This window comes from Magnusiomyces paraingens (assembly GCF_902498895.1).
Source record: "Magnusiomyces paraingens strain CBS 517.90 genome assembly, contig: contig3, whole genome shotgun sequence".
Lineage (NCBI taxonomy): Eukaryota > Fungi > Ascomycota > Dipodascomycetes > Dipodascales > Dipodascaceae > Magnusiomyces > Magnusiomyces paraingens.
The window spans coordinates 3,968,384-3,994,355 of NW_022474069.1; the positions used below are offsets into that span (position 1 = coordinate 3,968,384).

A 25,972-nucleotide genomic window follows, 5' to 3' on the forward strand; every position below is an offset into this window, starting at 1 on the left:
TTCACAAACCTCCTTTTTCTTCCTTCTTGAAACCTGGCAGAAACAAGGAAAACAAATATTTCCCATAGCTTTCCAAGGTCTCCAAGAGAATAGCCACCTCACTATCCTTCCCCGATGTACCAGCAGGCAAGCAATAACTCGGGCTTTTTTTACCAGCAGCAGCAGCAGCAGCAGCAGCAGCAGCAGCAACAGCAGCAACAACAGCAACAACAGCAACAGCAACAGCAACAGCAGCAACAGCAGCAGCAGCCAGCTGGTTACCCGAAGCAGCCTTTCCCAGTTCATTTTCAACAACAACAACTTCAATCAATGCCGGTTGGCTCTCAAGTCACTGGTCAAATGAGTAGAACTACTGCAGCCCCTCCTCCATTTTTGCAGGTACCATCTCCTAGCCAGACTGCCTTTTTGACCAACCAGCGCATTGCTCAAGGTTACACTCAACCCATGTACTACACACCTCAACAGCTCCATGAGCAACAAATGCTAATCCAACAACAGCAACAACAACAACAACAACAACAACAACAACAACAACAACAGCAGCAGCAGCAGCAGCAGCAACAACAACAACAGCACTATCAATATCAATATCAGCAACAACAACACCAGCAACAACAACAGCTTATAAAACAGCAGCAACAAGCTCAGGCTCAAGCTCAAGCTCAAGCTCAAGCACAGGCTCAAGCACAGGCCCAAGCACAGGCCCAAGCACAGGCTCAAGCACAGGCTCAAGCTCAGGCTCAAGCACAGGCTCAAGCACAAGCTCAAGCACAAGCTCAGGCTCAAGCTCAGGCTCAGGCTCAAGCTCAGGCTCAGGCTCAGGCCCAGGCTCAAGCCCAAGCTCTTGCTGTTCAACAGCAGCAGCAACAACAGCAAATTGACAGTGATTATGTTGTCATGGAAAGACACCCTGAACAATTTTCACGCGCCACACAGGAAAAGGCAAATGCTGTTAAAGCGAAAATTGAACATTTTTTCCAGATGAACGTGGCTCATGCTGTTGAGCGAAACCAGCGTCGTGTCATGACAGAGCAAAGTTTGGCTAAGGAGCGCAGCTCTGATGAACGCAAAAATAGAACCCTTGCATCTCTCGGAAAGAAAGAGTCTAACTTTTTACGCCTGCGTCGTACCAAGCTCTCCCTTGAGGACTTTATCACTGTCAAGGTCATTGGTAAGGGTGCTTTTGGTGAAGTCCGACTTGTACAGAAGCGTGACACGGGCAAAATTTACGCCATGAAGACACTTCTCAAATCAGAAATGTACCAAAAAGACCAGCTTGCTCACGTCAAGGCTGAACGTGATGTTTTGGCAGGTGCTGATTCTCCCTGGGTTGTCGCACTTTATTATTCGTTTCAAGATGCTCAGTATCTCTACCTCATTATGGAGTTTTTGCCTGGTGGTGATCTCATGACTATGCTCATTAAATATGACGTTTTTTCTGAAGACATTACTCGTTTTTACATTGCCGAATGTGTTCTGGCTATTGAAGCTATCCATAAACTTGGTTTTATCCATCGTGATATCAAACCGGACAATATTCTTATTGATAAGACTGGCCATATCAAACTTTCTGATTTCGGTCTTTCCACAGGTCTTCAAAAGCAGCATGACAGTAACTACTACAGAAAGCTTCTCGACAAGAATGGAACCTCAAATGGGTCTTCTCGCAACAGTATGATGGTTGATCCCATCCACCTGACAATTACTAACCGCCAACAAATTGCTACTTGGCGCAAGTCCCGTCGTCTTATGGCGTATTCTACCGTTGGTACACCTGATTACATTGCCCCTGAAATTTTCATTCATCAAGGTTATTCTCAGGAGTGTGATTGGTGGTCTCTCGGTGCAATTATGTTTGAGTGTCTTGTTGGCTGGCCACCATTTTGCTCTGAAACTCCTCAGGAAACTTATCAAAAGATTCTCAATTGGCAAGAGTCACTTGTCTTCCCAGACGACATTCATTTGTCTTATGAGTCTGAAGACCTGATTAAACAGTTTTTAACTTCTGCGGATCGCCGCATTGGTCGTACTCGTGGTGCTGCTGAAATTAAAGAACACCCCTTTTTCCGTGGCGTTGATTGGGACTCTATTCGTCAATTTAATGCACCCTTTGTTCCTAAGCTTTCTTCAATCACTGATACGTCTTACTTTGCCAACGAAGAACTTGACCAAATTCCTGACGGCCCGCCACCTCGTGATGATGGCGGCGCAGGTAATGCCCAAGGAGGTGATCAGACTGATCGTGTTGATCTTCCATTTATCGGCTACACGTATTCGCGCTTCGACTACCTCACACGCAAAAATGCTCTGTGATGAAACTATCTTATTTTTTTTATATCTGTAAAAATTTTAGTCTTTCCTTTGTTTATATCTATTGTATTGCCTTTTTTTTTTCCTTTTTTTTTTTTCCTTTTAACTTTACACAATGATTTTATCAAACACAGGGAGTTTTGATGTGATTGTACCTGCCACAAGCCGATGTTCCACCGCTGCCACGACTTCATTGGCAATCCGCTCTTGTACTTGTTTCACGTTCAACCCACTTACATCAATTTCTATCCATGGCGATACAGTTTTATCATAATTAGATTCATGACTTGGTTTAATCACTGAAGAATAAGTTTCACGAACGCGTGCCTGAATTTCTCGCTTCTCGTACCGTTCCTCGCCATACCCTCCGCGCCGTGAAGCCTCTTCTGGATCCAAAGTCAAAAAAATCACCATATCAGGGACAGGAAGTCCAGAATCTGGTGCCCATAGCCATGGCTCGATATCTTTTGATTCATTCTCTTGCGAGTATACTCTAGACGCTGCGTAACTGTATGCAATCCCTGAGTACACGTACCGATCTAGAACCAAATGCTCCCCTGCTGCTATTCGCGAACGCAATGAAGGTTCGGCTTCCCATCGGTTTGCTGAAAAAAGATTATGGGCTGCACGCAATCCAGCAATGCTGTTTCCAGATGCTGTAGGCGAAGCTAAATAGGTATTAATAACACTGCCAATGGCCGTAGTGCGGTCTGGGAAGCGGGCCACAGAGGCTTTAAAATTCTCAGTAGTGTGAGCGGAAAGAAGAGAGGGAAGTGATTCTGCTAGAATCTGTGCCTGAGTAGATTTCCCTGATCTGTCAATGCCTTCGACCAAGATCAAGAGTCCTCGTGAAAGTGTTTCAGTATTTGAAGTCATCATTTTAAACAGGGTTTATTAGGTTGGTGAGTTTGGTTATCGTAGTTCAGTAATCAAAGAATGTTGTTTACTGCAGCATGGTAAACAATTACTAAATAAATTACTAATTATGTGCAAAAACAAACAAACAAATATCCAATCTCGAGTAATTGAAAAAAAGTTACAGTATATATAGAAATTAATCTAAATGAAATAACAAAAGTATTTTAGCAATTAATAAAAATTGACTTTGAAAAAAATGATAACTCTCTCTATTATTGTTGATCTTGTTTACATGTTTCTCTATCACAATAAACTTTGTATTAATATTTATACTCATATATATACCTCTTAATGATCGAATATTATATTTTTTTGTTTTGTTTTAAACTACTCTTCTCTTCCAAATAATCTTCTTTTTTTAATTACTAATAACTATTTAGTTATTTTATTTTGACAATTTCTTCTTCAACTTGAGGTTTCCTTTTTTATTAATTTTAAAACTACATAAAAATACAAAATCAAACTGTATAACGACCGCGGGTCTCTGTATTTTTGGCCTGTTCTATACCGGATACCAACAGATCCACTAATGCTTTATGAGCATTGGACACCGATACATCTGACTGACCTTCAATTAAAATATACAGCTTGGGTTCCTCTCCTTCGGCTGGAGACTTACCCGCAGGATAAAATATTCCCTTTGTGGTAATTGAAGTCGACGTTTCTTCAATAATTTTGCAAATGTTTGCATTGTTTGTGACAGCCCAGCGTGCTTTCTGCGGGAAATCATTAATTTCAAGAGTTGCGTGAAATTCACTAGTCTCAGGACCACGGTTATCTGGAGCAGCACCAACTTTGAGCACCTGTTGTTTTCGCATTTTTTCTTCAGTGCTCGCATGATGACCCTTGTTGACAATAACAGCTCCAATATTAAACCCGTGAGCCTGAGTAGTTGCTGCCGTCGTAACAGCAGCAACAGTTTCTGCCCTGCTTGTTTCGTTTTCCTCATCTCCTTCATCCTCACCAAACGCTTTGCGCTCGCGCTTCCGTGCAGTATCTCGAGCTTCATCAAGCTTCTCCAACCCCTTCCCTCGGAAACCAGAGCCAAATTTGGCTTCCCCAGCCTTAACCTTGGCCATAAAAACGTCAGCCATAGCTTGTAACTCTGTAGGGACTTCTGCGTTAGAAAGTTTGAGAGCCTTGACAATGTTGGCAGCTGCACGATCTTCTTCTGGGGTGACAAAAGTGACAGCTGTGCCAGTATTTCCTGCACGTCCCGTTCGACCAACACGATGAACATAATCCTCCATATGGTTTGGGGCATCATAATTAACAACTAGCCTTAGTTGCTTTACATCAAGACCTCGTGCTGCTACAGAAGTAGCAATAAGAAGATTGACAACTCCCTTGCGAAAATCACTTAATGCCGAGTCGCGATCAATCTGCTCTTTGCCGCCATGAATGGACAAACTTGGATATCCACGAATTAATAAATCTTTAAGTAACGCATCAGCGGCTTCTTGTCTGTCAACAAAAATCAAAGCACGAGCATCTTGAGAACTATCGCTGTAAAAATCACCCAATATTTCCAGTAATCTCACAAATTTCGTGCTCTCTGGTCGAACTTCGACAATCTGTTTGATCTCTGGGGCAACAACACTTCTTGCCCCTACAATAATTTCAATTGCCTTGGACAAAGTTTTCCTTGCTAGTATTTCCATTTGGCGAGGAAAAGTTGCACTAAAAAGAACAGTTTGGCGATCTGGTCGAATGTTGTTTATGATTTTCATAATTTGTGGTTCAAATCCCATATCAAACATACGATCAGCTTCGTCCAAAACAAGATATGTTACTCTTTGAAGATTAGTAACACGGCCTGAATTTGCAGCGAGTAAATCAATCATACGACCTGGAGTGCAAACAATGATCTCTGCGCCTCGTTTTAAGTCAGCAATTTGATCTTTAATTGGAGATCCACCATAAGCGCAAACAGCACGAAGATTCAGTGCACGAAGAAAAGGTTTGCACTCGCGAAAAATCTGAACTGCAAGCTCTCGTGTGGGAGTCATTACCAGAGCCATTGGACCTTCATGCTTTGCAAGGGGACGTTGATCTTTAATATGACGAAAAAGAGGCAATAAAAATGCCATTGTTTTACCACTTCCGGTTTTAGCAACGCCAATAACATCGCGACCAGACATAATAGCGGGCAATGATTGAGCTTGAATTGATGTAGGTTTTTCAAAACCAAGGTTGTTTATCACTTCCATCACTGGAACTGGGAGTCCGAATTGAGACCACTTAAAAACTGGAGCAGGGCATTTAGATCCACGAACTTTGATTCCGTCTAGTTCCAAGCGCATCATGTCAACTTCTTCTGATGAAAGAGAAGAAATTTCTGGTAATTCAAAATAGAATTGTTTCCGGAATGGTTCATAATTAATTTTAGAATGATCAACTGTGGGTATATCTTTTCTCTTTTTCTTTTCTAGTTGAGCCAAAATGTCTTCTGGATTTACCATTTCTTCGTCAGCATCACCTGTAGCCGGGTCTCCATCATCGTTGAGTTCATCATCCATTACAGATGTTGGAAGTGAAGAGACGGATGTTTTATCTTCTTGTATTGTGCTCATAAAAGCGTCTAATGGATCAACGTCATCATCTTCGTCCTTTATAGATTTGGGTGGGGCTTCTTTTGGCTTGTCGAAATCTATTTTTGGTTTCATGACAGGTTTTGATATTTTGTTTACTAGAAAGTTAGAATATGTATATGATTGAGTGTTAGAAATAATAAACTTACGTGATAACACATTAATTTTTCGTTTTTCAAAAACATTAGAAGAGTCAGAATCGTTAAACATTTTTGATATGCCTTGTTTCTTTATACTTTCCTTAGACGAAGAAGAAGAAGAAGAAGTTTGGGGACCAGGTGAATTAAAAGAAGAGTTAGGAACAGAAGAGACGGCAGAGGGAGTTTCCAATGTGTTTTCAGGTGTACTTTCCTTTAACTTTTGTTCTTTTGCCTTTTGGGCCTTCCATTGAGCCAAACGCTCCATTCTTTGACGTTTTTTTTCTTCGGCAACAGCTAGTTTTTGAGTAGAAGAGTCTGGAGTAGATCCACCGCTAGCAACTGATGGCGAAGTTGCGGGTGGCGTGGAAGAAACTGGTATAGAATTAGATGAAGGAGTCGGGGGTATTGAAGGAAGAGAAGAAGGAGGAGCTGGTGAGTTAGTAACCGGAAGAAGGACCGAGTTAGGAGGGCTTTTTGAGCGTGATATCCGAGATGAGTTAGCATAATCTCGGGGATGTTCTTTATTCCGTTCCCGTTCTCGCTCCCGATCTCGTCCTCGATCTCGGTCACTGTCACGGTCACGATCACGATCACGGCCTCTATCACGGTCTCTGTAGTAATCCCGGTCATAATCCCGGTCTCTATAGTAATCTCTGTCGTTTGAGTACCTATCATAGCGTGAGGGTCTTTCTCGATCACGGTCGTAGTCTCTATCACGTTCTCTTTCACGGTCCCTATAATTTCGAGAAGAATAAGCATCCCTAGACAAACGGCCATAATCCCTAGAAGATCTTCCGGGTGATCTTGATCTGGCCATTTTGTTAATAATATGTCTGTTGTTTAATTGTCGCTGGTTGTTGTTGTTAATGAGGTTCGTGCTGGTAGGTGGTAGTGGATTAAAAGATTGATTGATGTTGGCTGTAAAAGTTTTAGAGGCCGCTACAAATACCTAAAAAGTCATGTGATACAAATGTTATTAATGAGTTATGTAATAAATCAGCCGCATTATCACATGACTAACATTAAAAGCGGAAATGTGCGGCTTTTTGACGTTTCAGGGACCTTTTTTTATCTGCGCGTCGCGCATGCCTTACGGCCAATAACAATGTTTGTTTACTTTACCAGACAGAAACAAATTCCCCTTTAAGTCCCACTGTAAACAAACAATTTTTTTTTTTTTAGAAAAAAAAAATTCCATTTGGTTCCTTTTCCTCCTAATTTTTTTTATTTCTTTCAAATCAATATACAGCAAACTACAAATGGACCCGAACCATTCTCCATATCGGGCACCTTTGGCCACTTCTCGAAACTCGGCCTACGTTCCAAAATCTCCTACACGCAAACCAATTCACGCGCGCTCATCGTCGCTTGAAAAAGAGAACCTTTATGACGCGTCATCGACATCACCAACAACAAAACCAGTAGCACGCCAGCTTCCTCAGGTTCCACCGCCACCGCCACCAAACGACAACAACATTTTGCATGCACCTTCATATACATCATATCAGTATGACTATGATGATAGTGCAAACTTTTCCTTTTCCTCACAAGTCACTCCAACTTCTTCGCCGCGTAAGGGAGGTGCAGGAATGTTTGGTTCATCATTCAGTAACACCTCGCCTAGTCGCCTGTCACCTAGCCGTCTTTCACCATCACGCAGCGTTGCCCAACTTGTTGAGGGTGAAGATTTGACGCTTTTGCGTAAGTCAGCAAATCCACATTTGCGTAATTTAGCTTATAGTGCATCCAAAGATTCGCTATTACATCTTCCTGGCGTTACCGAAGATCAGGAAGATGTGACTGGTATGATGGGTCGGCTGAGGCTGCAAAAAACAGAAGATCCAGTGTCTCATGTTGCGAGCCGCAATTGGATGGATAATCAACGTAAATATATTCAAGCCTATGAATATCTCTGTCATATTGGTGAAGCCAAGGAGTGGATTGAAGCATGTATTGACGACGAAATTCCATCAATCATCAAGTTAGAGGAATCTCTTCGTGATGGTGTCATTTTAGCAAGGCTCACGCGCCAGTTCGCACCACACCTTGTACGCCGAATTTTTGAAAACCCAAAGCTACAATACCGCCACACAGATAATATTAATTGTTTTTTCAATTTTCTAGACGAAATTGGAATGCCGGATGTAAGTTGTTTTCTCTATTTTTTTTTTTTTTTTTGGCTTTTGATTAGTCTAACAATTTTAGCTTTTCACATTTGAACTTACCGATCTTTATGATAAAAAAAACATTCCCAAAGTCATTTACTGTGTTCATGCATTAGGATACCTGTTATCAAATGAAGGCCTTGCACCACCAATAGGGAACCTGGTTGGTAAGCTCGAGTTTACCGAAGAAGAAATCAAAGACACTAGTAAAGGACTGGTTGCTTCTGGTCTTAAACTCCCTAACTTCAGCTCCGTTGGTGCTCATTTTGAAGCTGAACCTGAACCTGAACCTGAAATGAGTGAGGAAGAGCAAATTCTTTACGAACTTACACAATGCGAATCCGATATTGCTGAACTCCAAGCAATCAGTCGCGGTGCTCTACTACGCTTAAGCATTTATACTGATAAATATATTTTATCACACTCTGTTGCTCAACTCACTAAACTTCAGGCTATTGCAAGAGGTATTGCTTTACGCAAAAAGTTTCAAGCACGCGCTCGTACTGTAGACAACGCTGGGAAATCACTAGTCCCATTGCAAGCCATTGTTAGAGGAAATCAATTAAGATCCGACCTTGTTCAATTCCGCAAAGCCCTTGCCAGACAAGAACCTTCTATCATTAAACTTCAATCGGCCATACGAGCAGCTCCTGCCCGCAATTTCAGAACTACTGCAACAATAGACCTCAAAAAAAATACAGGAGCACCCATGATCAAACTCCAGTCCGCAATTCGTGGTAAACTGTTGCGTCGTAATGTCAGCCAGTTTCGCCGCGAAATGTTTTCAACTCCTGCTCTTGAGCCTATTGTTGGACTACAAGCTCTTGCTCGCGGTAAACTGGCACGCCATAATCGTGCCGAGCGTCAAATGGAGCTTAGATGGTGTGCCCAGGATATGTCATCTTTTCAGGCTAAGATTCGAGGTAAATTGGCGCGGTTGCAATTATCTCAGGAACTAAATAAAATTCACAACTCTGAACCGTGGGTATATGCTTTTCAAGCGTGTGTACGGGGTGCAATATTACGGCGTCGCTTTCATGCTCATTTTAACGAGGCATCTTCTCATAGAATTATTCAACTTGCAACTGTTTTGCAAACAGCTGGGCGTGCTCATCTGGTACGAAAAGCTATTGAAAACCGCAAGCTATCCTTGGTCCGGTTTCGCGGTGAGGTCATTGCACATCAATCAAACATTCGTGGTGCTTTGCTTCGACGCAGTGTTGCCAGTTTTTCACGCGACCTAGAGGCTGAACAATCCTCAGTCGCGTTTTTCCAAAGCGCTGCCCGTGCAATGCTTTTGCGCAAGAGTCTAAACAAATTTATGAATAAGCTTGATACTTTTGCGCCCGCCTTTACCATGCTGCAAGCTGCAATTCGTGCACGCGGTGTTCATTTTCAACATTGTGATTTATCTTTGCGTATCCATGACACGGCACCTGATTCAGTGGAGCTACAAACAATTATTCGTGGTAACGCGTCCAGAGCTAAATTTAATGCTATCAAAAGCACTCTTCAGAAAGAAACTCCTCAGATCATTGCCATCCAATCCATGTTTCGTGGTGGACTGCTGCGCCAGGATTTTGCCGATTTTATTCGCACATTAGATATACACTCACCCGCAATCGTACGGTTGCAATCAAAGTTCCGCGGTATCATGACAAGATTTAATCACGCCTTACTGCTCGACGAATTTGACTGCGCCGAAGATTCCATTGTCGCTATGCAATCATTATTGCGTGGAGTCAATGTTCGCAAAGCTCATGCAGAGCGTATCAAACATTTTCAGAAGAATCTTGACAAAATCATTAAGATTCAAAGTTTTGTGCGCGCCAAAAAACAAGGTGACTCTTACAAGTCTTTGCTTTCATCTGCCAACCCACCTTTGGCCACGGTTAAGAACTTTGTGCACCTGCTTAATGACTCTGATCTTGATTTTGAGCAAGAGGTGCAGCTAGAACAGTCGCGAAAGCAAGTCATGGACGAGATTCAACATAATGAGCAATTGGAGCAATTTATCACTCAACTTGATGTTAAAATTGCATTGTTACTGAAAAACAAAATCACAATTGATGAGGTTGTTCGTCACCGTAATCGTGGATACTCTGCTGCATTGTCTGTGACAACACCAGCAGATATGTTCGACCTAAAAGCTCTCAATAAATCATCACGGAAACGCCTGGAACTTTACCAGGGTCTGTTTTACATTTTGCAGACGCAACCGATTTACCTTGCTCGTGTGTTCCGCAAGCAGCAGAGCACCGTTGTTTCTGAAAAAGAAGCCAAGGAACTTGAAAGTATGACTGTGGCAATGTTTGGCGGTGTGTCTTCGCCTAAACCTCGTGAGGAGTATTTCTTGCTCAAATTGATTGCTCGCAGTATTAATGACGAGGTCACAGAAGCCCAAACAATTAAATCAGTGCAGCGCGGAAACTTTATGTGGTGGAAGTTGTTGGCTGCTTTGAACCGCGGCCCTCGTGAGCGTAAAACGCTGCGCCAATTGCTTTACGCATCTGTCACAGGTGTTGTTTCGCGTGCTGATGATGAACTAGACTTGGAAAGCGATCCTCTTGTTATTTATCGTAAGTCTATTTCTGAAGAAGAAATTCGCACAGGCCAGCTATCACAACGCAATCCCAATATTTCAGTTAATGAGGCCATCCATGATCCGGATACAAGAGCAGCGTATATTTCCAACATGCAAAAGCTGAGAGAATTGACGGGCGACTTTTTAAACACAGTGGCAGAAAATATTGACATGCTACCTTACCATATTCGTTATGCTGCTCGCCAGCTTTACGATGCATGCAAGTCTGCCTTCCCAGAAGAAGCAAAGGTCGAAGATCGCCTGTTGAGTCTAGTTGGTCATGTCGTGTTCAACCTTTATCTTAACCCTGCAATTGTGGCTGCTGATAATTACGGTATTATTAACGCAGCACTGACGCCCAATCAAACGCGCAATCTGACAGAAATCACAAAAATGCTGGTGCAGGTGTCATTGCTGAAACCATTTTCGAAAGAAGATGTGTACCTTCAGCCCCTCAATGATTTTGTCAAAGAATCGGCAGTTAAAATGCGTATTGTATTTAAGAAAGTTATTGCAGTTGAAGAACTTGCGCAGCATTTCCAGTACTCTGTGTACGACGACTTGACATCTCACGGCCGCCCAACGCTTTACCTCAAGACCTCAGATATTTTTGCGATTCACTCAATGGTATGTCGTGAACTTGACGATATGGCACCCGAAACAGATGACCCACTCCGTGCAGTGATTGCTGAGCTTGGTGCGCTGCCCAATGATGCAAGCGAAATCCTCAACATTGCCAAATTTACCGAAATCAAGTTGGAACTGAATCCCTCATATTGCCGGATTGCAGATCCCGATGCTGATGTCAATGCTTTGTTGGTAGCCACCAAGCGATGTCTCATCTATGTTTTACGAGTACAGTCTGGAAAGAACCTGGTGGATATTCTTGTGTCACCGGTCGAGGATGAGCATGAGGAGAAGTATAAAGCGCTGTTGAAGGAAGAAAATGAGGCTCGTGAGCGCAAGCGCCAAAAGAAGGAAAAGAATCCATATCTTCCACAGCAGGAGGAAGAAGAAGAGGAGCCACTACCTGATGTATATTCGAACGAGGCTGGGCTTGGTGATCTTGCAGCACTATCCTACCGCGAACTTAAACGGTTAACCCTTGAACGTGTGCTGGAACTTGAGTCATTTGGAAAGGTTGAGCGTTCTGATAACTATCAAGCCTTGCTTAACTCGATTGCGGTTGATATCAAATCGAAACGTGACCGAAGAGCAGTTCGAGCACGCGAAATGGAAGATGCCAGGCACACACTCGAGGCGCTTTCAGACAAGGAAAAGTACTTGCAGAAGAAGCTTGAAGCGTACAATGACTATATTGAGCAGGCGATGCTGACATTGCAAACTAAGAAGGGTTCAAAACGAAGGGCAGTTCTTCCATTTTCAAAACAGTACTTCCACATGCGCGACCTGCAAAAGTCTGGACGTGTACCAAAGTTTGGTTCTTACAAGTACTCTGCTGCAACGATGCTTGATCGTGGAATTCTTGTTGAGCTGCGTGGATACTCAGAGAAGCAGTATGATAAGCTGACACTGACATGGTCGTCTGATGATGTGGGTGTATTCAAGGTTGAAGCTGCATTTGGAGCTGTGGCATTGCCTGGAGCTGTTGCAGAGCTAACGTTGGATGAACTTCTGTCGCAACAGTACAATAACAGACAGTATCTGACGCTTTTTGACAATATGATGACGCTCAACACGAACCTTACATTGCATTTTATCTTTAAAAAGTTTTATGGTGAAGGTCAGTCTATTTTAAATTTTTAATTTTTGTATAATTTTTTGTTTATTAATTTGTTTATTTAATGTAAAAAAAGAAAAAAAAAATCTGAAAAACTAGTATAGATTGTAAATAAATCATATGCTTTTGATCTTGTCTCAGACTCTTTTAATTTGTTTTTAATTTTATTAATTCTTTTTATTTAATGCTATTTTTTTTTCAATGCTATAAAATATGATTTTTGATATTTTTTTCTTTACTCTTCATCAGATTCAGGGTCACCGTACTCCCAAACACCAACACGGTCTTGCTGTGCAGCACGCTGCAATTCACGGAGATGCTTGAGAGTAGGCTTCCACGCGTCCCAAGTTTCCCAACCAGTTAACTTGGACTTGACAAAAGCATAACCCTCGTCAATGAGCGCGCTGTTGACGGAATCATTGGGGCCCGTAGACTTGGCTGTGAAAAGAGTAGCACTGGCAGGGGTCACAGTACTAGGCGAATCAACATTGGCAACGACAGTTTGGCCCTCGACCATGTCGCGCAGCGCATCAACATATTCGGCTAAGTAGTTAGTAGGAGCAGAAGGTGGCAGCTTGATAAAAGAGAGGACGACAGTCTTTGCAAGTTCTGGGTGCAGAGCAGTGGAGAACTGTGCAGGCAAAGACTTCAGCTGAGACTGGTTGTACTTTGCTGTTTTGCCGGTATCAACATCATTGATAGTAAAGATACCCGAAGTTTTGTCAAAGACAATAACGCGGCCACGAGCATAAACTCCGCGCTTGGGGACAACCGTGACAGTCTCGCCTCGGCGGGGTCCGCGGGTGAGGTTTGAAGCCGCGGCATTACCCGCGCCATTGTGGTAAGACGCAAGGTCGGCCATGAGTTTAGTGTATGCAGCCTGTTTGTTAGAAAGACGATATGAAACCTCGCCGCTGGGGGCAACATTAGTCACCACAATATCGAAATAATTTTTGGCTGCAGTGGCCTTGTTGCCCTGGCCCGCGGCAGCCTTTGCAGCAGCCACGGCAGCAGCTTCTTCCTTGGCCTTTTCTTCTTCACCCTTGTAGTTCTTCCACATGCGGGTATGAGCAGCCTGGGCAGAAGCCTGAGCCTGATCAAGTTCAGTCTTAAAGCCGGAGGATTGAGCGGAAAAGTCGTGGACCTCGGCAAAGCCTTTCTCGACAAGATCAACAGAAACAGGCTTGTCAGATCCTTGAAGGAAAAGATTACCAATAAAGGCACCAGTTTTGTCAACATTGGAAACGGTGAACTGGACATCTCTTTGGTAAAACAAATCGGAAATATACTCAAGGGCCTCATCACCAAAAGCCTCATTAGGTTTGGGAACACGAACACCGGCGTGAACAAGAGTCAGGACGAGATTGTTGTGAGGAACAGCAATTCGAATACGACCAGCAGAAGAAATGTGTTCAACAACACCAGAGATCTTGGACTGACGCGACAACTGAGTGAGGTAGGTCTTTGCACGGGTTTGAGACTCGGAGGCATCAACAGTGCGAGTAGGGGCAGGAGGTTTAATAGAGTGAATACCCGTGTGGGCCTCTGTGGCCTTGTTTTCTGCAGCAAGCAGGTTGTCCCAATTGGGAGAGCGGTCATTGTCATCTTTGCGGTGGCGCGTGACAGTAGCGTAGCCACTCTCAATGATTGAAGTAGCAACGTCAGAACCATCGGGGGCAGTTAAAGTGACCAAAGCACGCTCATCAAATTGAGCAGATTCTGGGCGAATTGAGTCAACCTGGACCTTGACGTTCTTGCCAATATAGTTGCGACGAGCATATTCGCGGGCAATGGGGACGTAGAGGGAGTTATTGTTTGGATCAGATTTGCGGGGGGCACGGACCGAAGTAAGCTGGACAGTTTGTTCCTTACCGTTGGCAAGCTTAAGAACAAAAGTATCGGAAGAAACAACCTTGGCAACAGTGGCTTCAAAAGACTTTGACGATGAAGAAGAAGCAGATTTAAGAGTCGAGTGCTGGGCGAGATCTTTCCACATATTGAGGTGAGCATCCTTTGCGGTCTTTTCGGCGGCACGGAGTGGAGCCATTTTGGCAGGGCCAAGGAAGGAGCTCTGCCAGTCTGCGATTGAAGCAAGGCCGGTAGAAAGCAAAAAAGTTGCAATATTGCCGACAGGGTGGATGACTTCGGCAATTGGAAGTCCGTTAGAAGGGTTAGCAGCGAGGAAGGAAACCTTGACTGCACGCTGGAGAAGACGTGTTTCTGTGAAAGCCTTTGCAGCATCACCAAAAGGTTCACCCTGAGAACCTTCTGGGCCGCCCGAAGAACGTGGGCAACGAATTCCTGCAACGAGGGCATTTGTGAGGATATGGCTGTGTTTGTTAAGCATGACTCTGATTTGGACTCGGTCACCAGCAATGACACGTTCAATGATGGCAACGTGCTGGGCGCCATCACCATAGAGTTCTTCGGGGACAATTTGCAATATTTCGACAGTGTCATTTACGCTTTCTGGGTTCCAAAGACCAAGCTCAGCGTCCTTTGCGGCAGTCTCTGCCAGAAGATACTTGTCATAAATCTCTGAAAAGGGGATGCGAGATTGTGCGTCATCGCGAAGCTTAACATTGCCATCAGTAAGAGCCTTTTCAATCAATGAAGGGAAAACTGGAGCAGAGATGTCACCATAGTTGCGGGTATTGTTATTTGCTTGGTAATGGATGCGGTAGCGGACAGGTTTTCCGACAAGCAGAGTGCGGAGGTACTCTCTAGCCTGGAAGCCATAGGGCTCAGTTTGCAGGCGGGGGGCCGAGACATATGCAAGAGAAATCTGAGTGTCATTTTCAAAGATGACTGTGTCTCCTGAAAGAACAGACTTAACCTTTGATGAGTAAACTTGTGAGGACATTGAATGGGGGAAGGGGTGAAAGAATGGGAGGTGAGAATTGGGGGAATGGTGATGATGAATGTAAATAGAATGGTTGTGGTGATACTTTTTTTTTCCTGGTCTGGAGATATATATACAATATACAATTGTGTGGCGGTTTGTTTGGCGAGAAGGAATGGCTTTAGTGGCCATCTGGCATAAATCATGTCACGTGCAATATGTGAAATATTTACTTCCTGTTTCGTCATGCGGCTTGAAATTGTCACAACTTGTTACAAATTGTTACCACTTGTCACAACTTGTTACAAATTGTTACCACTTGTTACAACTTGTTTACAAGTTAGATGAGCAGGACCTGTTGCACCCATGTAACATGTGTGTAACATGTAGGCTCTACTGGTGTTGCAACTGCGCAAGCGGATAAGGCCGACAATGTGATGGAACACCATAATATTTTTTTAGGGTATGCAGCCGTGCGCTGCCAGCGGCTCAACCCGACGGCTGTAGTGGCTGTTCATTGGCTGGTTAAGGCTTATCGGTGTAGACCTAAAGGGACTGAATTATTTCAGAATATAATCAGAATAATAATATTTGGTAAAATATTGCTTTGTGAAAAATAATAAAAAAAAAAAAGAATAATTCCAAGGATAAGGCTTTAAATGAAAATAAAAAAAAAATTTCAAAGAAACAGAGATCTTTTATTGAAAAAAAAAAAAAAATTGCCCAGGATGTAAAAGTATTGCGTTCATATTGATGTTGATGTTGTAGCTTGTGTATCTGATTATTCTTCTATTTACTTTGCTCGGCATCATTAAAGGCCATCTTTCCCTGAACTCCTGAAGCTTTCAATTCTTCTCCCCCCATATGCCAGACCACGATGGGTCCCTCGTGTTTGTTTCTTGTTTAGCAATGGAAGAAAATGTTTGATTCTAAATAGGATTGTTGATAAAGGTGTGTGTTGCTTTAGTGTGAAAAAAAAAATTCCTTTAGTTACCAACTTAATACTCTAAACACCCGTGTAAATTTATTCTGGCTGGCTGGTCAACTGTCGGGTGTCTCCGCTATATTCATACATATATATATATATTAATACTCAGAATATAGTTACTTACTCTTTTACAGAAATAAAAAAGCAAAACTGAGAAATTCCGTTTTTGAAAAAGTTTTTATAATTTTTTTTTATTCTCTTCCGTTTTGTTTTGTAGCATTTCTTTTTCCATGCAGCAGTTGGCTTGCCCTCTCTCTCTTTGTTGTTAGTGTTCAATGTGGAACATTCCCAGTAGTATAAAAACCGCCCGGTTCCTCTTTTTTTTTTATCTTTTTCTTTATCTTTCTACTTTTATTAAATCCCTTTTTTTATAAATATAATTTTTTTATCTTCTGTTTTAGTCTAGTCCTTTTCACTAGTACTTTATCCTACTTTCTATTTCTTCTACTATCATCACACACACACATATAATATACACATATACATACTATTATGATTGACCGCAACTCTGTCCCAAAGGCTAAGCGTATTGCCCAAGTCGCCTGCTCCATCCTCTGGTGTCTTTTCGTAGCCGGCACCTCGTTTGGCTTTGCGGCTCTTAAGCCTGTGCTGGTGTCCGAAGGCGTGTATCGTGAACGCTGCACCCCAGACGAAGTTGAACACAATGTTCACATTTGCCGCAATCAGGAACTGGCCCTGAACATGATGTTCACCATTGCTGCCGTCGTTACAAACATCTCGGCCCTCGTGGTTGGCTCCGCTCTCGACATTTACGGACCCCGCTTCTGCGGTGTTCTCGGATCCTTCCTCGTTGCTGCAGCGTGTCTGGTGCTTCGTGGAGCTGCCTCCAACACCCTCTTTGACGGTTATGTTATTGGCTACGCTATGTTGGCTCTTGCCGGTCCCTTCACCTTCATCTCATCCTTCCATCTGTCAAATGCTTTCCCCCAGTCCTCTGGTCTCATTTTGGCCCTCCTCACTGGTGCCTTTGACTCCTCATCCGCTGTCTTCCTCTTTTACCGTCTGGCTTACCAGTCCTCTGGTGGTACCTTCTCTCTTTACAAGTTTTTCACACTTTTCTTAGCTGTTCCTATCTTCATCTTTGTCATTCAGGTAACTATCATGCCCAAGGAGTCTTATGCTTCACCCTCTAGTCCTACCCCAGAGAAGATTCGTCGCATGTCTTATGCCGCTCTTCCAGACTCTGTCATCCAGACTGAATCTTACCGCTCTCGTCACGCCTCCTTTGTCGACAGCACTGGTGCTGCTGGCCCCTCTTTCCTTGGCGACTCCGCCATTGATGATGTCGAAGAGCAAGAACCCACTGAACACAGTCCCCTTGTTCGTACCAACACTAACCTGTTGGTCCATTCCGAAACCATTGAGGAAGCCACCATTGCATCCAAGATTGATAACAACGAAGTTTCCCATGATAAGCCTGGTTCTATTGGAAAGCATGCTGGTGTTTGGGGTGTTCTTCACGGCCAATCTGCTGCCTCCCAGCTCAAAACTCCTTGGTTCTGGTTCATGGCTCTCTTCACCACTATCCAAATGCTTCGTATCAACTACTTTGTTGCTTCCGTTCTTTCCCAGTACACTTACCTCCTTGGTGGCTACGAAAAGGCTGTCCAACTTAACAAGTTCTTTGACGTTGCTTTGCCTCTCGGTGGTCTTATCTCCATCCCCTTCATTGGCCTTGCTCTCGACAATCTTTCCACCTTTGGCGTTCTTTCCGTTCTCCTTGGTGTCTCCACCACCTTTGGTGTTCTCGGCATGATCCCTAACTCGTTCCTTGCCGGTGCTCTTAACATTTCTCTTCTCGTCGTTTACAGACCCTTTTACTATACCTCCGTCTCAGACTATGCTGCTAAGGTCTTTGGCTTTGAAACCTTTGGTCGTATCTACGGTGTTATTATTTGCATTGCCGGCGTCCTCAACGTCCTCCAGGCCCAGCTTGATGCAACCACCCACAACGTCTTTGCTGGTAACCCAACTCCAGTAAACATCATGCTTGTCTCCATTACCATCGTTATTGGTATTTCCTTCCTTACCTACGTCAAGGTCCAGGTCAAGAGAATTCAACGCAAGAGTCTTGAACAAGAAGCTCAAGTTGCTCCTGTCTTGAATACTCCTTAAATTCTTTTTATGTTTTTTTATGTGTGTGTGTGTTTTTCTGTATAATTAGAATTGCTTTATATTAATTGTTTTCCTATTCTTCTTCTTCTTCTTCATCTTCATCTTCTATTAAAAACCCATGAGTTGTTGGCGTCCGAGTATTGTTTCTAGAACCGCCGGATCCAGCACTCAAAAGAAGTCCACCTCGTCGTGGTCCTGCCTGGGGTGTTCGTCGTTCAATAACAATTCGTGGCCGATCTAACCGCAACTCTTGCTCTTCATCGTCATCTTCATCTTCATTCTCATCTTGAGAAGGTACTCTCTCTTCACCATTTCCAATCATACGGTTAATTTCTTCCTCTTCTTCTTCTTCTTCTTCATCATCCCCATTAGGAGGAGGCATCAGTTGTCTCTGGTTATACCCGCCGTTCCACTGATTAGATTCAATAGGCCCACCAAGTAACAAACTTTGCGGTCTGCGCGGTACAATCCCGTTGCGTACAATAACGTCCCGTCGTAACTGGGGTACAATATCCATCCTCCGTCGCTTTGCGACCACCAACTGGTTTCGTTCCTCTTCATCAGAATCAGACTCAGACTCAGACTCAGACTCAGAATCAGACTCGACAGACTCGTTATGAGGTTCATTCCGACTCCCAGCAACTACCAAAGAAAATTCATCAGCAGATACTTTAGCCGCAGGCCTTTTATCCTCAAAAACACGGTTAAGCTGTTCTTCTTCTTCCTCTTCCTCTTCATCTTCCCTGATCCCTCCTACAAATAAACTGTCTTGCGAGTCCTTTCTTCGTACCAAAGCCATTGCATTTGCATTCGCATTCGCATCAGTAGAGTTATCATTTTCCTTATCTTTTTCAGCCATCCGCTCCCGGCTCTTTTTGCGCACATCCAGCTCCAAAAACTCCTTGTTGTTGCGCAACCGGTTTTCATTGGGGTTCGCTTGTACCAGTTCAATGACAGCAGTCACGAAAACTGAAGGCTGGTCGGTACCATTGGTTTTGCTGATGTTTGGATCCCACACACTGCCAGACCCGTATACAGATGACTTGCGAAAAGATTTAAAATTAGGCCGCAACCCCCACTTACTCTCGCTCATGCTCCCACTCGTTGGTCGCATATCACATGGCGAGACAACCGTGTCACGCGTTGATGCACGTGTGGGCCCTTCAACGCCAGGTTCCACCATCTCCATCTCGTCCACAATAGCCAGATTACGCATTGCAGCAACTTCTTCAGGAGTGTACTCTATATTAGCATCTCCTGCAATCCCCTCTTCCAGTGTGTCTTTTGTTGCAAGCACTGCTTGCGCAAAATGGACCTTGGTCTTGCGTTTTTTGGCAAATACAAAGGCTGTATCTGCAGAGGTCTGAGCCAAATTATTTGCAGCCTTTGAAAGAAATTCTTGTTGTGGTTCAGGCTTGTGCGGTTGGCGTGCAAGTTTAGTAACTTCGTCTGCATCTTCAGCTTCGTCATCAAGAATTTCAAGTCGTGATATCCGACGACGCTTTGCTGAAGGGGATTCAGATAGTTCATCTGCCTCCGGTTCTTTTTCCTCTTCTGGTACTAACTCTGGCTCTGCTTCCGGCTGCAGTATCGGATCTGGATCTAAATTGAGATCTTGTTTATGTTCTACTACAGGCATGGATGCCCATAGATCTAATAGATTTTTCTCCTTTCCAGAACCACCAATAGCTTTTTTGCTTCTTGTCCGCGCAGCCTTTGCAGGCACAGATTTCGTCGGTTTGGCCAGTCCCGCCGACCCCACGTAGTCGTCCAATGCAGTAGTTTTTGTCAGCCCCGATAGATATGGATTTCGTGACCGCGGCTTGAATTTTGTTACTGTTGTTGAAAATGCCTGAGTCAATGACAACTCTTCTACCTTGACTTTTTTTAACGGGGACTCTAAAGGCTCTGGTTTGACACTGTCAGCTGAAATTTCTCCCTCTTCTTTTTCCTCATCCACTTCTATCGGAACATCTTCCTCTGGAATTTCAACGCTGCCCTCAATAACAGTAGTTGATATCGTACGTATGGCTTCGGCAATCTCGGATGTTGTAACTGGTTGTAGAACTTCCACTCGGCCACTATATGCGGGTCCCGATCGAATGGCCTTGGCTTGATTTTGCGCAGCACGTATGATTACAGAATTCACAGTATCCTGAGGATCTTCAGATATAACAGGTACAACTCGGTAGATGTTTCTATTTTCAGGTGAGTTGGCTAGAAGGTCGAGAAACGTAGTTATATCTTTAATCAAATCATCACTAGGCTCTTTGCTAACTGGTAGTTGAGTTGAATGCACCGCACACCGTCCACCGGCACCTTCAAATATTGGTTTCAGGCCTTGAACAAATTCCGGGCGGCCCCAGAGACCAAAGATAAATGTAGAAAATATTTTTTTGCGTCGTGGGTCCGGTAAAAGCTGTATGTCATTTTCCGGAACAAACTTGCTAGGATCAGGTAAAATACTCTTAATTACTAAATCTGTAGTCAATGACCATACTTGAAAAAAATCTTTACTTCCTGTATCAACAAAAGCCATTCCAGGAGCCTCAAAGCTAACTTGATTCTGGTTCAAAACTTTTTGCACTTCGGTGCAGTAATCCGGAGTCACTATGGGAAATCCTTGAGTGAGTGCATAAACAAGTTTATTAGAAATTCGTTCTTGTAGGTCTTTGGTGGCTGGTTGAACAAGCATACAAGTGAAAACTGTCATATTGGCCGACATGTGGATTCCAAGAGCTGCCATTTTCTTTCGCACATCCTCCACACTTCGCGCATATTTACCGTCAACCCTGTATGCGCAGTCCAGAGGAACCCATGTGAGCTGGATCTCGTATTCACGCGGTACGCTACTACTTCGATTTTTGCCTAGCCATAAAAATGCATATTCACATGAATTGCTTAATCGCTTGGGAAGTTTAGTTATTAAGGTTGGCTCCTTTGATGGAATGGGTTCTGTATTAGCATTGATAAATGTGCCACCTTTTGAACTTTCATCGTATACGGTTAAATTATAAGCCCCCTGGAAAAGTCAGCCAAAAAAAATTTATTAATTTCTGGTATTTACTTACTGATCCATCGGCTTTTTCAGCTGTGATTGTTGCGTGGTGTCGTGAAACGGCCTTGGAGTTAAGTGTGAGCTCCAAATCTAGAAAAAATTTATTAGAAAATGGGGAAGATGGATTTTAAAATGCCAAATCACTTACTTTTGCGGCCAATTCTATATGGCTTGCCGGGCTTTAAATAGACGGTTATACCTAAGCACGTTAGCTAGATTGTAAAAGAACAAATTATGTTCATACCGTTTGGCAGCGTAGCAAACCACATTTGTAAGTGTGTGTGTATGTATATTAGAATAATAAGTGTAGTAGGAAAGTATTTGATAGTTGGTAAAATGAAAGGTTCCAAACTTTTTTATTTTTTTTTTTTTCAATTTTTCAGTGTACATAAAGGTATGTTTTTTTTTTTTTTTGGCTTATCGCCTTGGACTTTGTGACCGATCACGAGGAGTCCGCCTCTCTGGACTCATACTGACATCTCTATCTCTGCTGCTTTGAGTCTCATTTTCTTCTTTCCCTGTGGGTTGAACAATTGCAAAATCCACGTTAATTCGGCGTCCTAGCAGCTCTGCACCATCACCGTCAAGGACTGCGGCGCGTGCCTCCTCTGGTGTTGCAAATTCTATTAACGCGTAACCTTTGACATAACCTGTACGTCGGTCCAGGTTCAAGTGCAAGTTTTGAACAGTGCCAAAGTCAGAGAAAAAGTCCAGCACGTCTTCCTCCGTAGCTTCCTCGTGGAGATTGGTAGCAATCAGGATCCAGCCCTCGATACTGCGCATAGCCTCAGCGGCCTTGCTAACATCCTCCACGGTGTTATCTACAGAAGTCAAGTCTTCCATAGGGGCATCTGCGCAGATTAGCTGATTAGTCTTTTATTCTAAAGAGGTCGATTGCCATCTTCGGCACGTCCAATCACGTACCATAAGAGTCTCTGGCGTTTGGTGCCATTTTTTAAATTTGTTTAAGCTGTGGAGGTTTGCCATTAAGTGGAAAAAATTCGAATTTTCAATCTAAAAAAAAAATAAAATAAAATAAAACCTAAACCTGACTATATATCATACACAAACACACACACACACACACACACACACAGACCTTTTATAGATCACATAACCGGTGCCCGGAACGTACAAAATATTCAATAGATTCGTGTCCCGGTGCAACCTGTTTAAACGCTTCAATGGCCTCTACATTATCAGCTAAACAATTCTTTTGTTTTTCCGTTAAATCAACATTACTTTTGATCTCTGGTAACCCAGCCAAATAATCAAGTAAAAAGGTCCAGCTTGAAATGTCCGAAACATGTGCTCGACAAAAGTTTAGAACCCGAACGTATATGGCATCACTGTCAGTACCTTTGGCACTCGGCTTCCAACCTCGCAACAGCCACCTTGCGTATGCCCACGCATAATAATTGCATCTATGCATATGTGCTGCCGCCAAAATAATCTCAATTTCAGCTTCGTACTCAATAACGTTGCGGTCCAGCTGCGCAACAACCCATTGACGATGGCGCCATAACATTGGCGACTTGGTTTGTTTGGGTAGAGCGCTGCAAAAGAGTTGAGCTTGCCAGATAAGTTCAGCCTTTAAAAGGTCGATATTACCCATAATTACTCGCTTTCGCGCGTTTATGGCAGGTAAATGTTCAGTAACAGTTAATAGAATTACTTTAGTTGTTGCCAAAACCACATTTTCATCGTTCTCAATGTATCCGTAAAGAAGCTCATGAAAAACACGATTAGCATGGAGAAAGGCGCCTTTAAGAAGTCTCTTGGGAACTGCCAAAACACCTTCGACAGCAATGAGATTTCCATGCCCTCCCTCAATTGGAACTACAAGTGCACCTGGTGGATACTCAGGTCCTGGGTCCGCAGGTAAAATCTGGACTTGAGTGCTGGTGGTATTCAAACACGCCACTGTTAGATTAGTTGATTGGGAGAGCCGCAGCCTACACTTAGCTCATCACACTTACACTCTCGCGTCATCCAGTGCTTGGATGAGAGCCTTGAAAGCTTCGGGTGCTCCAGAAGGAGCTTTCGGTGGAAGTAACGAACGGGGTACAGAGGATCTCTGAGTGGTGTCGTTGGCAACGGGTTTGGAAGTCATAATTGTCAAATTTTGTGTGTTCTTGCCCAATTTTTATTTGGTGTACCCAATCACCGCCCTCCAGATGCCTAGCCAAAGAAAAAAAGAAAAAATAAAATAAAATAAAATAAAAAAAACCTCCATTCAGGCATCACCACCACCACCTTGCTCATCAGCACCAAATCCCCCATTACATACTACGTTAGCAACCAAAGCAACCTTCCACCATCACAATGGCATCCCCCATCTTTGGTGATAAGCTCGCGGACTTCCACGATATTGCATACTCTAGCTATTCTCCCGACGACGTTGCAAAACTTCTTGCTGCCAACCAGACCCTTCCGGTTTCTATTGCTTCTTTTAAGGTCCAGGGTGCTGGCTCTAAAACCCGCTCATCTTTCCTTCGCGCTCAAATTGACCCGCTTGTCAATGCACCGGCCACTCGCACTCTTCCAGAGCTTTTGAAGCAGCTTGATGCCACAGCGCGTCGTTTCAAACGTTTTGGAACCTACTCAGCAGCCGAATTCAAGCTTGACCTGGCTACTGTGACCCCCTACAAGGCTCTTCTGGCCGCTGAAAACGAGTCGTCAAGTTCTCCGGATTTTGCTTCTGATGACAATCCCCTCCATGAACCTTACCGTGGTATTAAGCCTCTTGACCTCAAGGCTACCCTTATTCTTACACAGGCTAATCCTCATCCTATTCACTTGAAGAGTGTTGTTCGCGACAATGGTCCTGCTGCATTTTCTGCCACTGCTGCTCTTAAGAACTTGCTTGGTGGTGCTGAAACACTTTCAATTGTAGCCAGTCGTGAGACTTCTCCCACTGCTTCCGCCTCATATGCCGCTGAATTTTCCGCGCCTCTTTGCATCAAATCTCCCGACAACCGTGTTCATCTTTCTGCCTTTAGCACTGACAACACCGCTGCATACCCGTCCCTAGCATTTGCCACTGGCGCTCGCGGTGCTTCTCTCAAACTTGTCGCCAATTCTCCCTGCCATCCCGCTAGTTTTGCCGAGTTTGGTGTTGCAACTGTTCAACGCACTCTTTCAGACCTTGGCTCAGCCTCCGAAACTGTCAAAAACACACCAGCTCAATCGACCAAGACTTCTGTCTATTCTCGATTTGCTATTGATCTGAGAACCTCCAAACCAGACTCTCCACTTTTTGTTGATGGTGGATATCTTCTTGATTGGCAGACTGAGGCTGCTGGTCTCGGTGACGCTTCCAAAATTTCTGGTGATGTAGCTTTCCTCAAGACTCAAGCTGTTGCTCAAGCTTCTAAGTCTCTTGACCCCGAAAATGACCATATTGTTTTCAGTGCTGCTGCCGGTACTGGTCTTCTCTGGTCATATGCCAGACCCGGATATGCGCAATCATCTACTTTTTACGATCGCTTTTTCCTCGGTGGACCCAATGGAGGTATCAGTGCATCTTCATCCAGCCCTCCAGGTGTCTTCCTCCATGCATACACACCCTCTGGTCTTGGCCCCAGAGATGGCGCTGATGCAATTGGTGGTGATGCTTATGCTGCAGGTTCCGTCAGTGTGCTTCTTAAACTCCCCCGGCTCACGCGTGGTTTTGCCGCAGAATATCTTGCACCTCTTCGCGTACTTGCCTATTTTACACAAGCCTCACTAATAGAAGGCTCCACTGCCCCAGACCGTAGTGTTCGCTCTCTCTACAAGAGTATCTTCGACAGCCCTACAACTTCAGGTGGTCTAGGTCTTATCTACCGGACATCTGCAGCTCAGCTTGAGCTTATTTATAGCGCGCCATTTGTCGTTCCCTCGAGCGCGGAGGCTGCTGTGCGCAAGGGATGGCAGCTTGGTGTTGGGTTTGATGTGGATCTTTAGACGAAAAATAATACTAACAAAAATAAATGAGCAAATAAATAATAATTATAATACTTTTTCATGGTTAATCCGAAAGATACATAAAAATAACCTTTCTAAAAAAGAAAAACTTTTCAAGACTTAGAATCTTTATTGTAAATATCGCCATGTGGTTTTGATTGTTTGACATGAGTCTAAAACAGGTCATTAGAAAATCGCTTATTTTTTTTTCTTTTTTTTTGCTAACTACAAAAATCTTAAATTATAGGTGACCTATATATAGGTAACAATCTGCAAAGCCACCCATCGATCGTTTAATACAACACTGTCCCTCACAATATATTCCCACGTAAGATGATATATATCATATATTATTACTTTTAAGAGTCAAAATGACGGTAAATTTTTTTTTTCAATCATCCAATCACATCTTTATTTAATGACTTTATTTTAATTCTTAGTTCAAATTAAGTTAAGTCTTGAAATCTTTCAGCTACATGAAATATCTAAAAATGAAAGTTTATCAGATACCTTATATACTTTTCTATATCGCCTCTCTTGATTCATTTATT

The 25,972-nt window shown here is 43.4% G+C and overlaps 8 protein-coding genes across 8 annotated transcripts; 4 read left to right on the forward strand and 4 right to left on the reverse strand.

Annotated features, from left to right (window-relative positions):
• Positions 1-114: 114 nt before the first annotated feature.
• On the forward strand, positions 115-2,313 carry SAPINGB_P004518 (uncharacterized protein; the record flags this gene model as incomplete). The annotated part of the gene is made up of 1 exon (XM_031999233.1): positions 115-2,313. The coding sequence occupies one exon, from the start codon at positions 115-117 to the stop codon at positions 2,311-2,313; it is 2,199 nt and encodes a 732-aa protein (XP_031855124.1).
• A 105-nt stretch (positions 2,314-2,418) lies between these two features.
• SAPINGB_P004519 (uncharacterized protein) lies at positions 2,419-3,189 on the reverse strand (the record flags this gene model as incomplete). Its single annotated transcript, XM_031999234.1, has 1 exon — positions 2,419-3,189. The coding sequence occupies one exon, from the start codon at positions 3,187-3,189 to the stop codon at positions 2,419-2,421; it is 771 nt and encodes a 256-aa protein (XP_031855125.1).
• A 497-nt stretch (positions 3,190-3,686) lies between these two features.
• On the reverse strand, positions 3,687-6,776 carry SAPINGB_P004520 (uncharacterized protein; the record flags this gene model as incomplete). The annotated part of the gene is made up of 2 exons (XM_031999235.1): positions 3,687-5,917; positions 5,969-6,776. The coding sequence occupies 2 exons, from the start codon at positions 6,774-6,776 to the stop codon at positions 3,687-3,689; spliced, it is 3,039 nt and encodes a 1,012-aa protein (XP_031855126.1).
• Positions 6,777-7,218: 442 nt separating this feature from the next.
• Positions 7,219-12,475, forward strand: SAPINGB_P004521 (uncharacterized protein; the record flags this gene model as incomplete). The annotated part of the gene is made up of 2 exons (XM_031999236.1): positions 7,219-8,103; positions 8,165-12,475. 2 exons carry the CDS (start codon positions 7,219-7,221, stop codon positions 12,473-12,475), a joined length of 5,196 nt encoding a protein of 1,731 aa, XP_031855127.1.
• A 209-nt stretch (positions 12,476-12,684) lies between these two features.
• Positions 12,685-15,312, reverse strand: SAPINGB_P004522 (uncharacterized protein; the record flags this gene model as incomplete). The annotated part of the gene is made up of 1 exon (XM_031999237.1): positions 12,685-15,312. The coding sequence occupies one exon, from the start codon at positions 15,310-15,312 to the stop codon at positions 12,685-12,687; it is 2,628 nt and encodes an 875-aa protein (XP_031855128.1).
• A 1,459-nt stretch (positions 15,313-16,771) lies between these two features.
• Positions 16,772-18,415, forward strand: SAPINGB_P004523 (uncharacterized protein; the record flags this gene model as incomplete). Its single annotated transcript, XM_031999238.1, has 1 exon — positions 16,772-18,415. The coding sequence occupies one exon, from the start codon at positions 16,772-16,774 to the stop codon at positions 18,413-18,415; it is 1,644 nt and encodes a 547-aa protein (XP_031855129.1).
• A 73-nt stretch (positions 18,416-18,488) lies between these two features.
• SAPINGB_P004524 (uncharacterized protein) lies at positions 18,489-23,586 on the reverse strand (the record flags this gene model as incomplete). The annotated part of the gene is made up of 6 exons (XM_031999239.1): positions 18,489-21,437; positions 21,487-21,563; positions 21,622-21,672; positions 21,947-22,337; positions 22,609-23,374; positions 23,453-23,586. The coding sequence occupies 6 exons, from the start codon at positions 23,584-23,586 to the stop codon at positions 18,489-18,491; spliced, it is 4,368 nt and encodes a 1,455-aa protein (XP_031855130.1).
• A 212-nt stretch (positions 23,587-23,798) lies between these two features.
• On the forward strand, positions 23,799-25,421 carry SAPINGB_P004525 (uncharacterized protein; the record flags this gene model as incomplete). The annotated part of the gene is made up of 1 exon (XM_031999240.1): positions 23,799-25,421. One exon carries the CDS (start codon positions 23,799-23,801, stop codon positions 25,419-25,421), a length of 1,623 nt encoding a protein of 540 aa, XP_031855131.1.
• Positions 25,422-25,972: the final 551 nt, after the last annotated feature.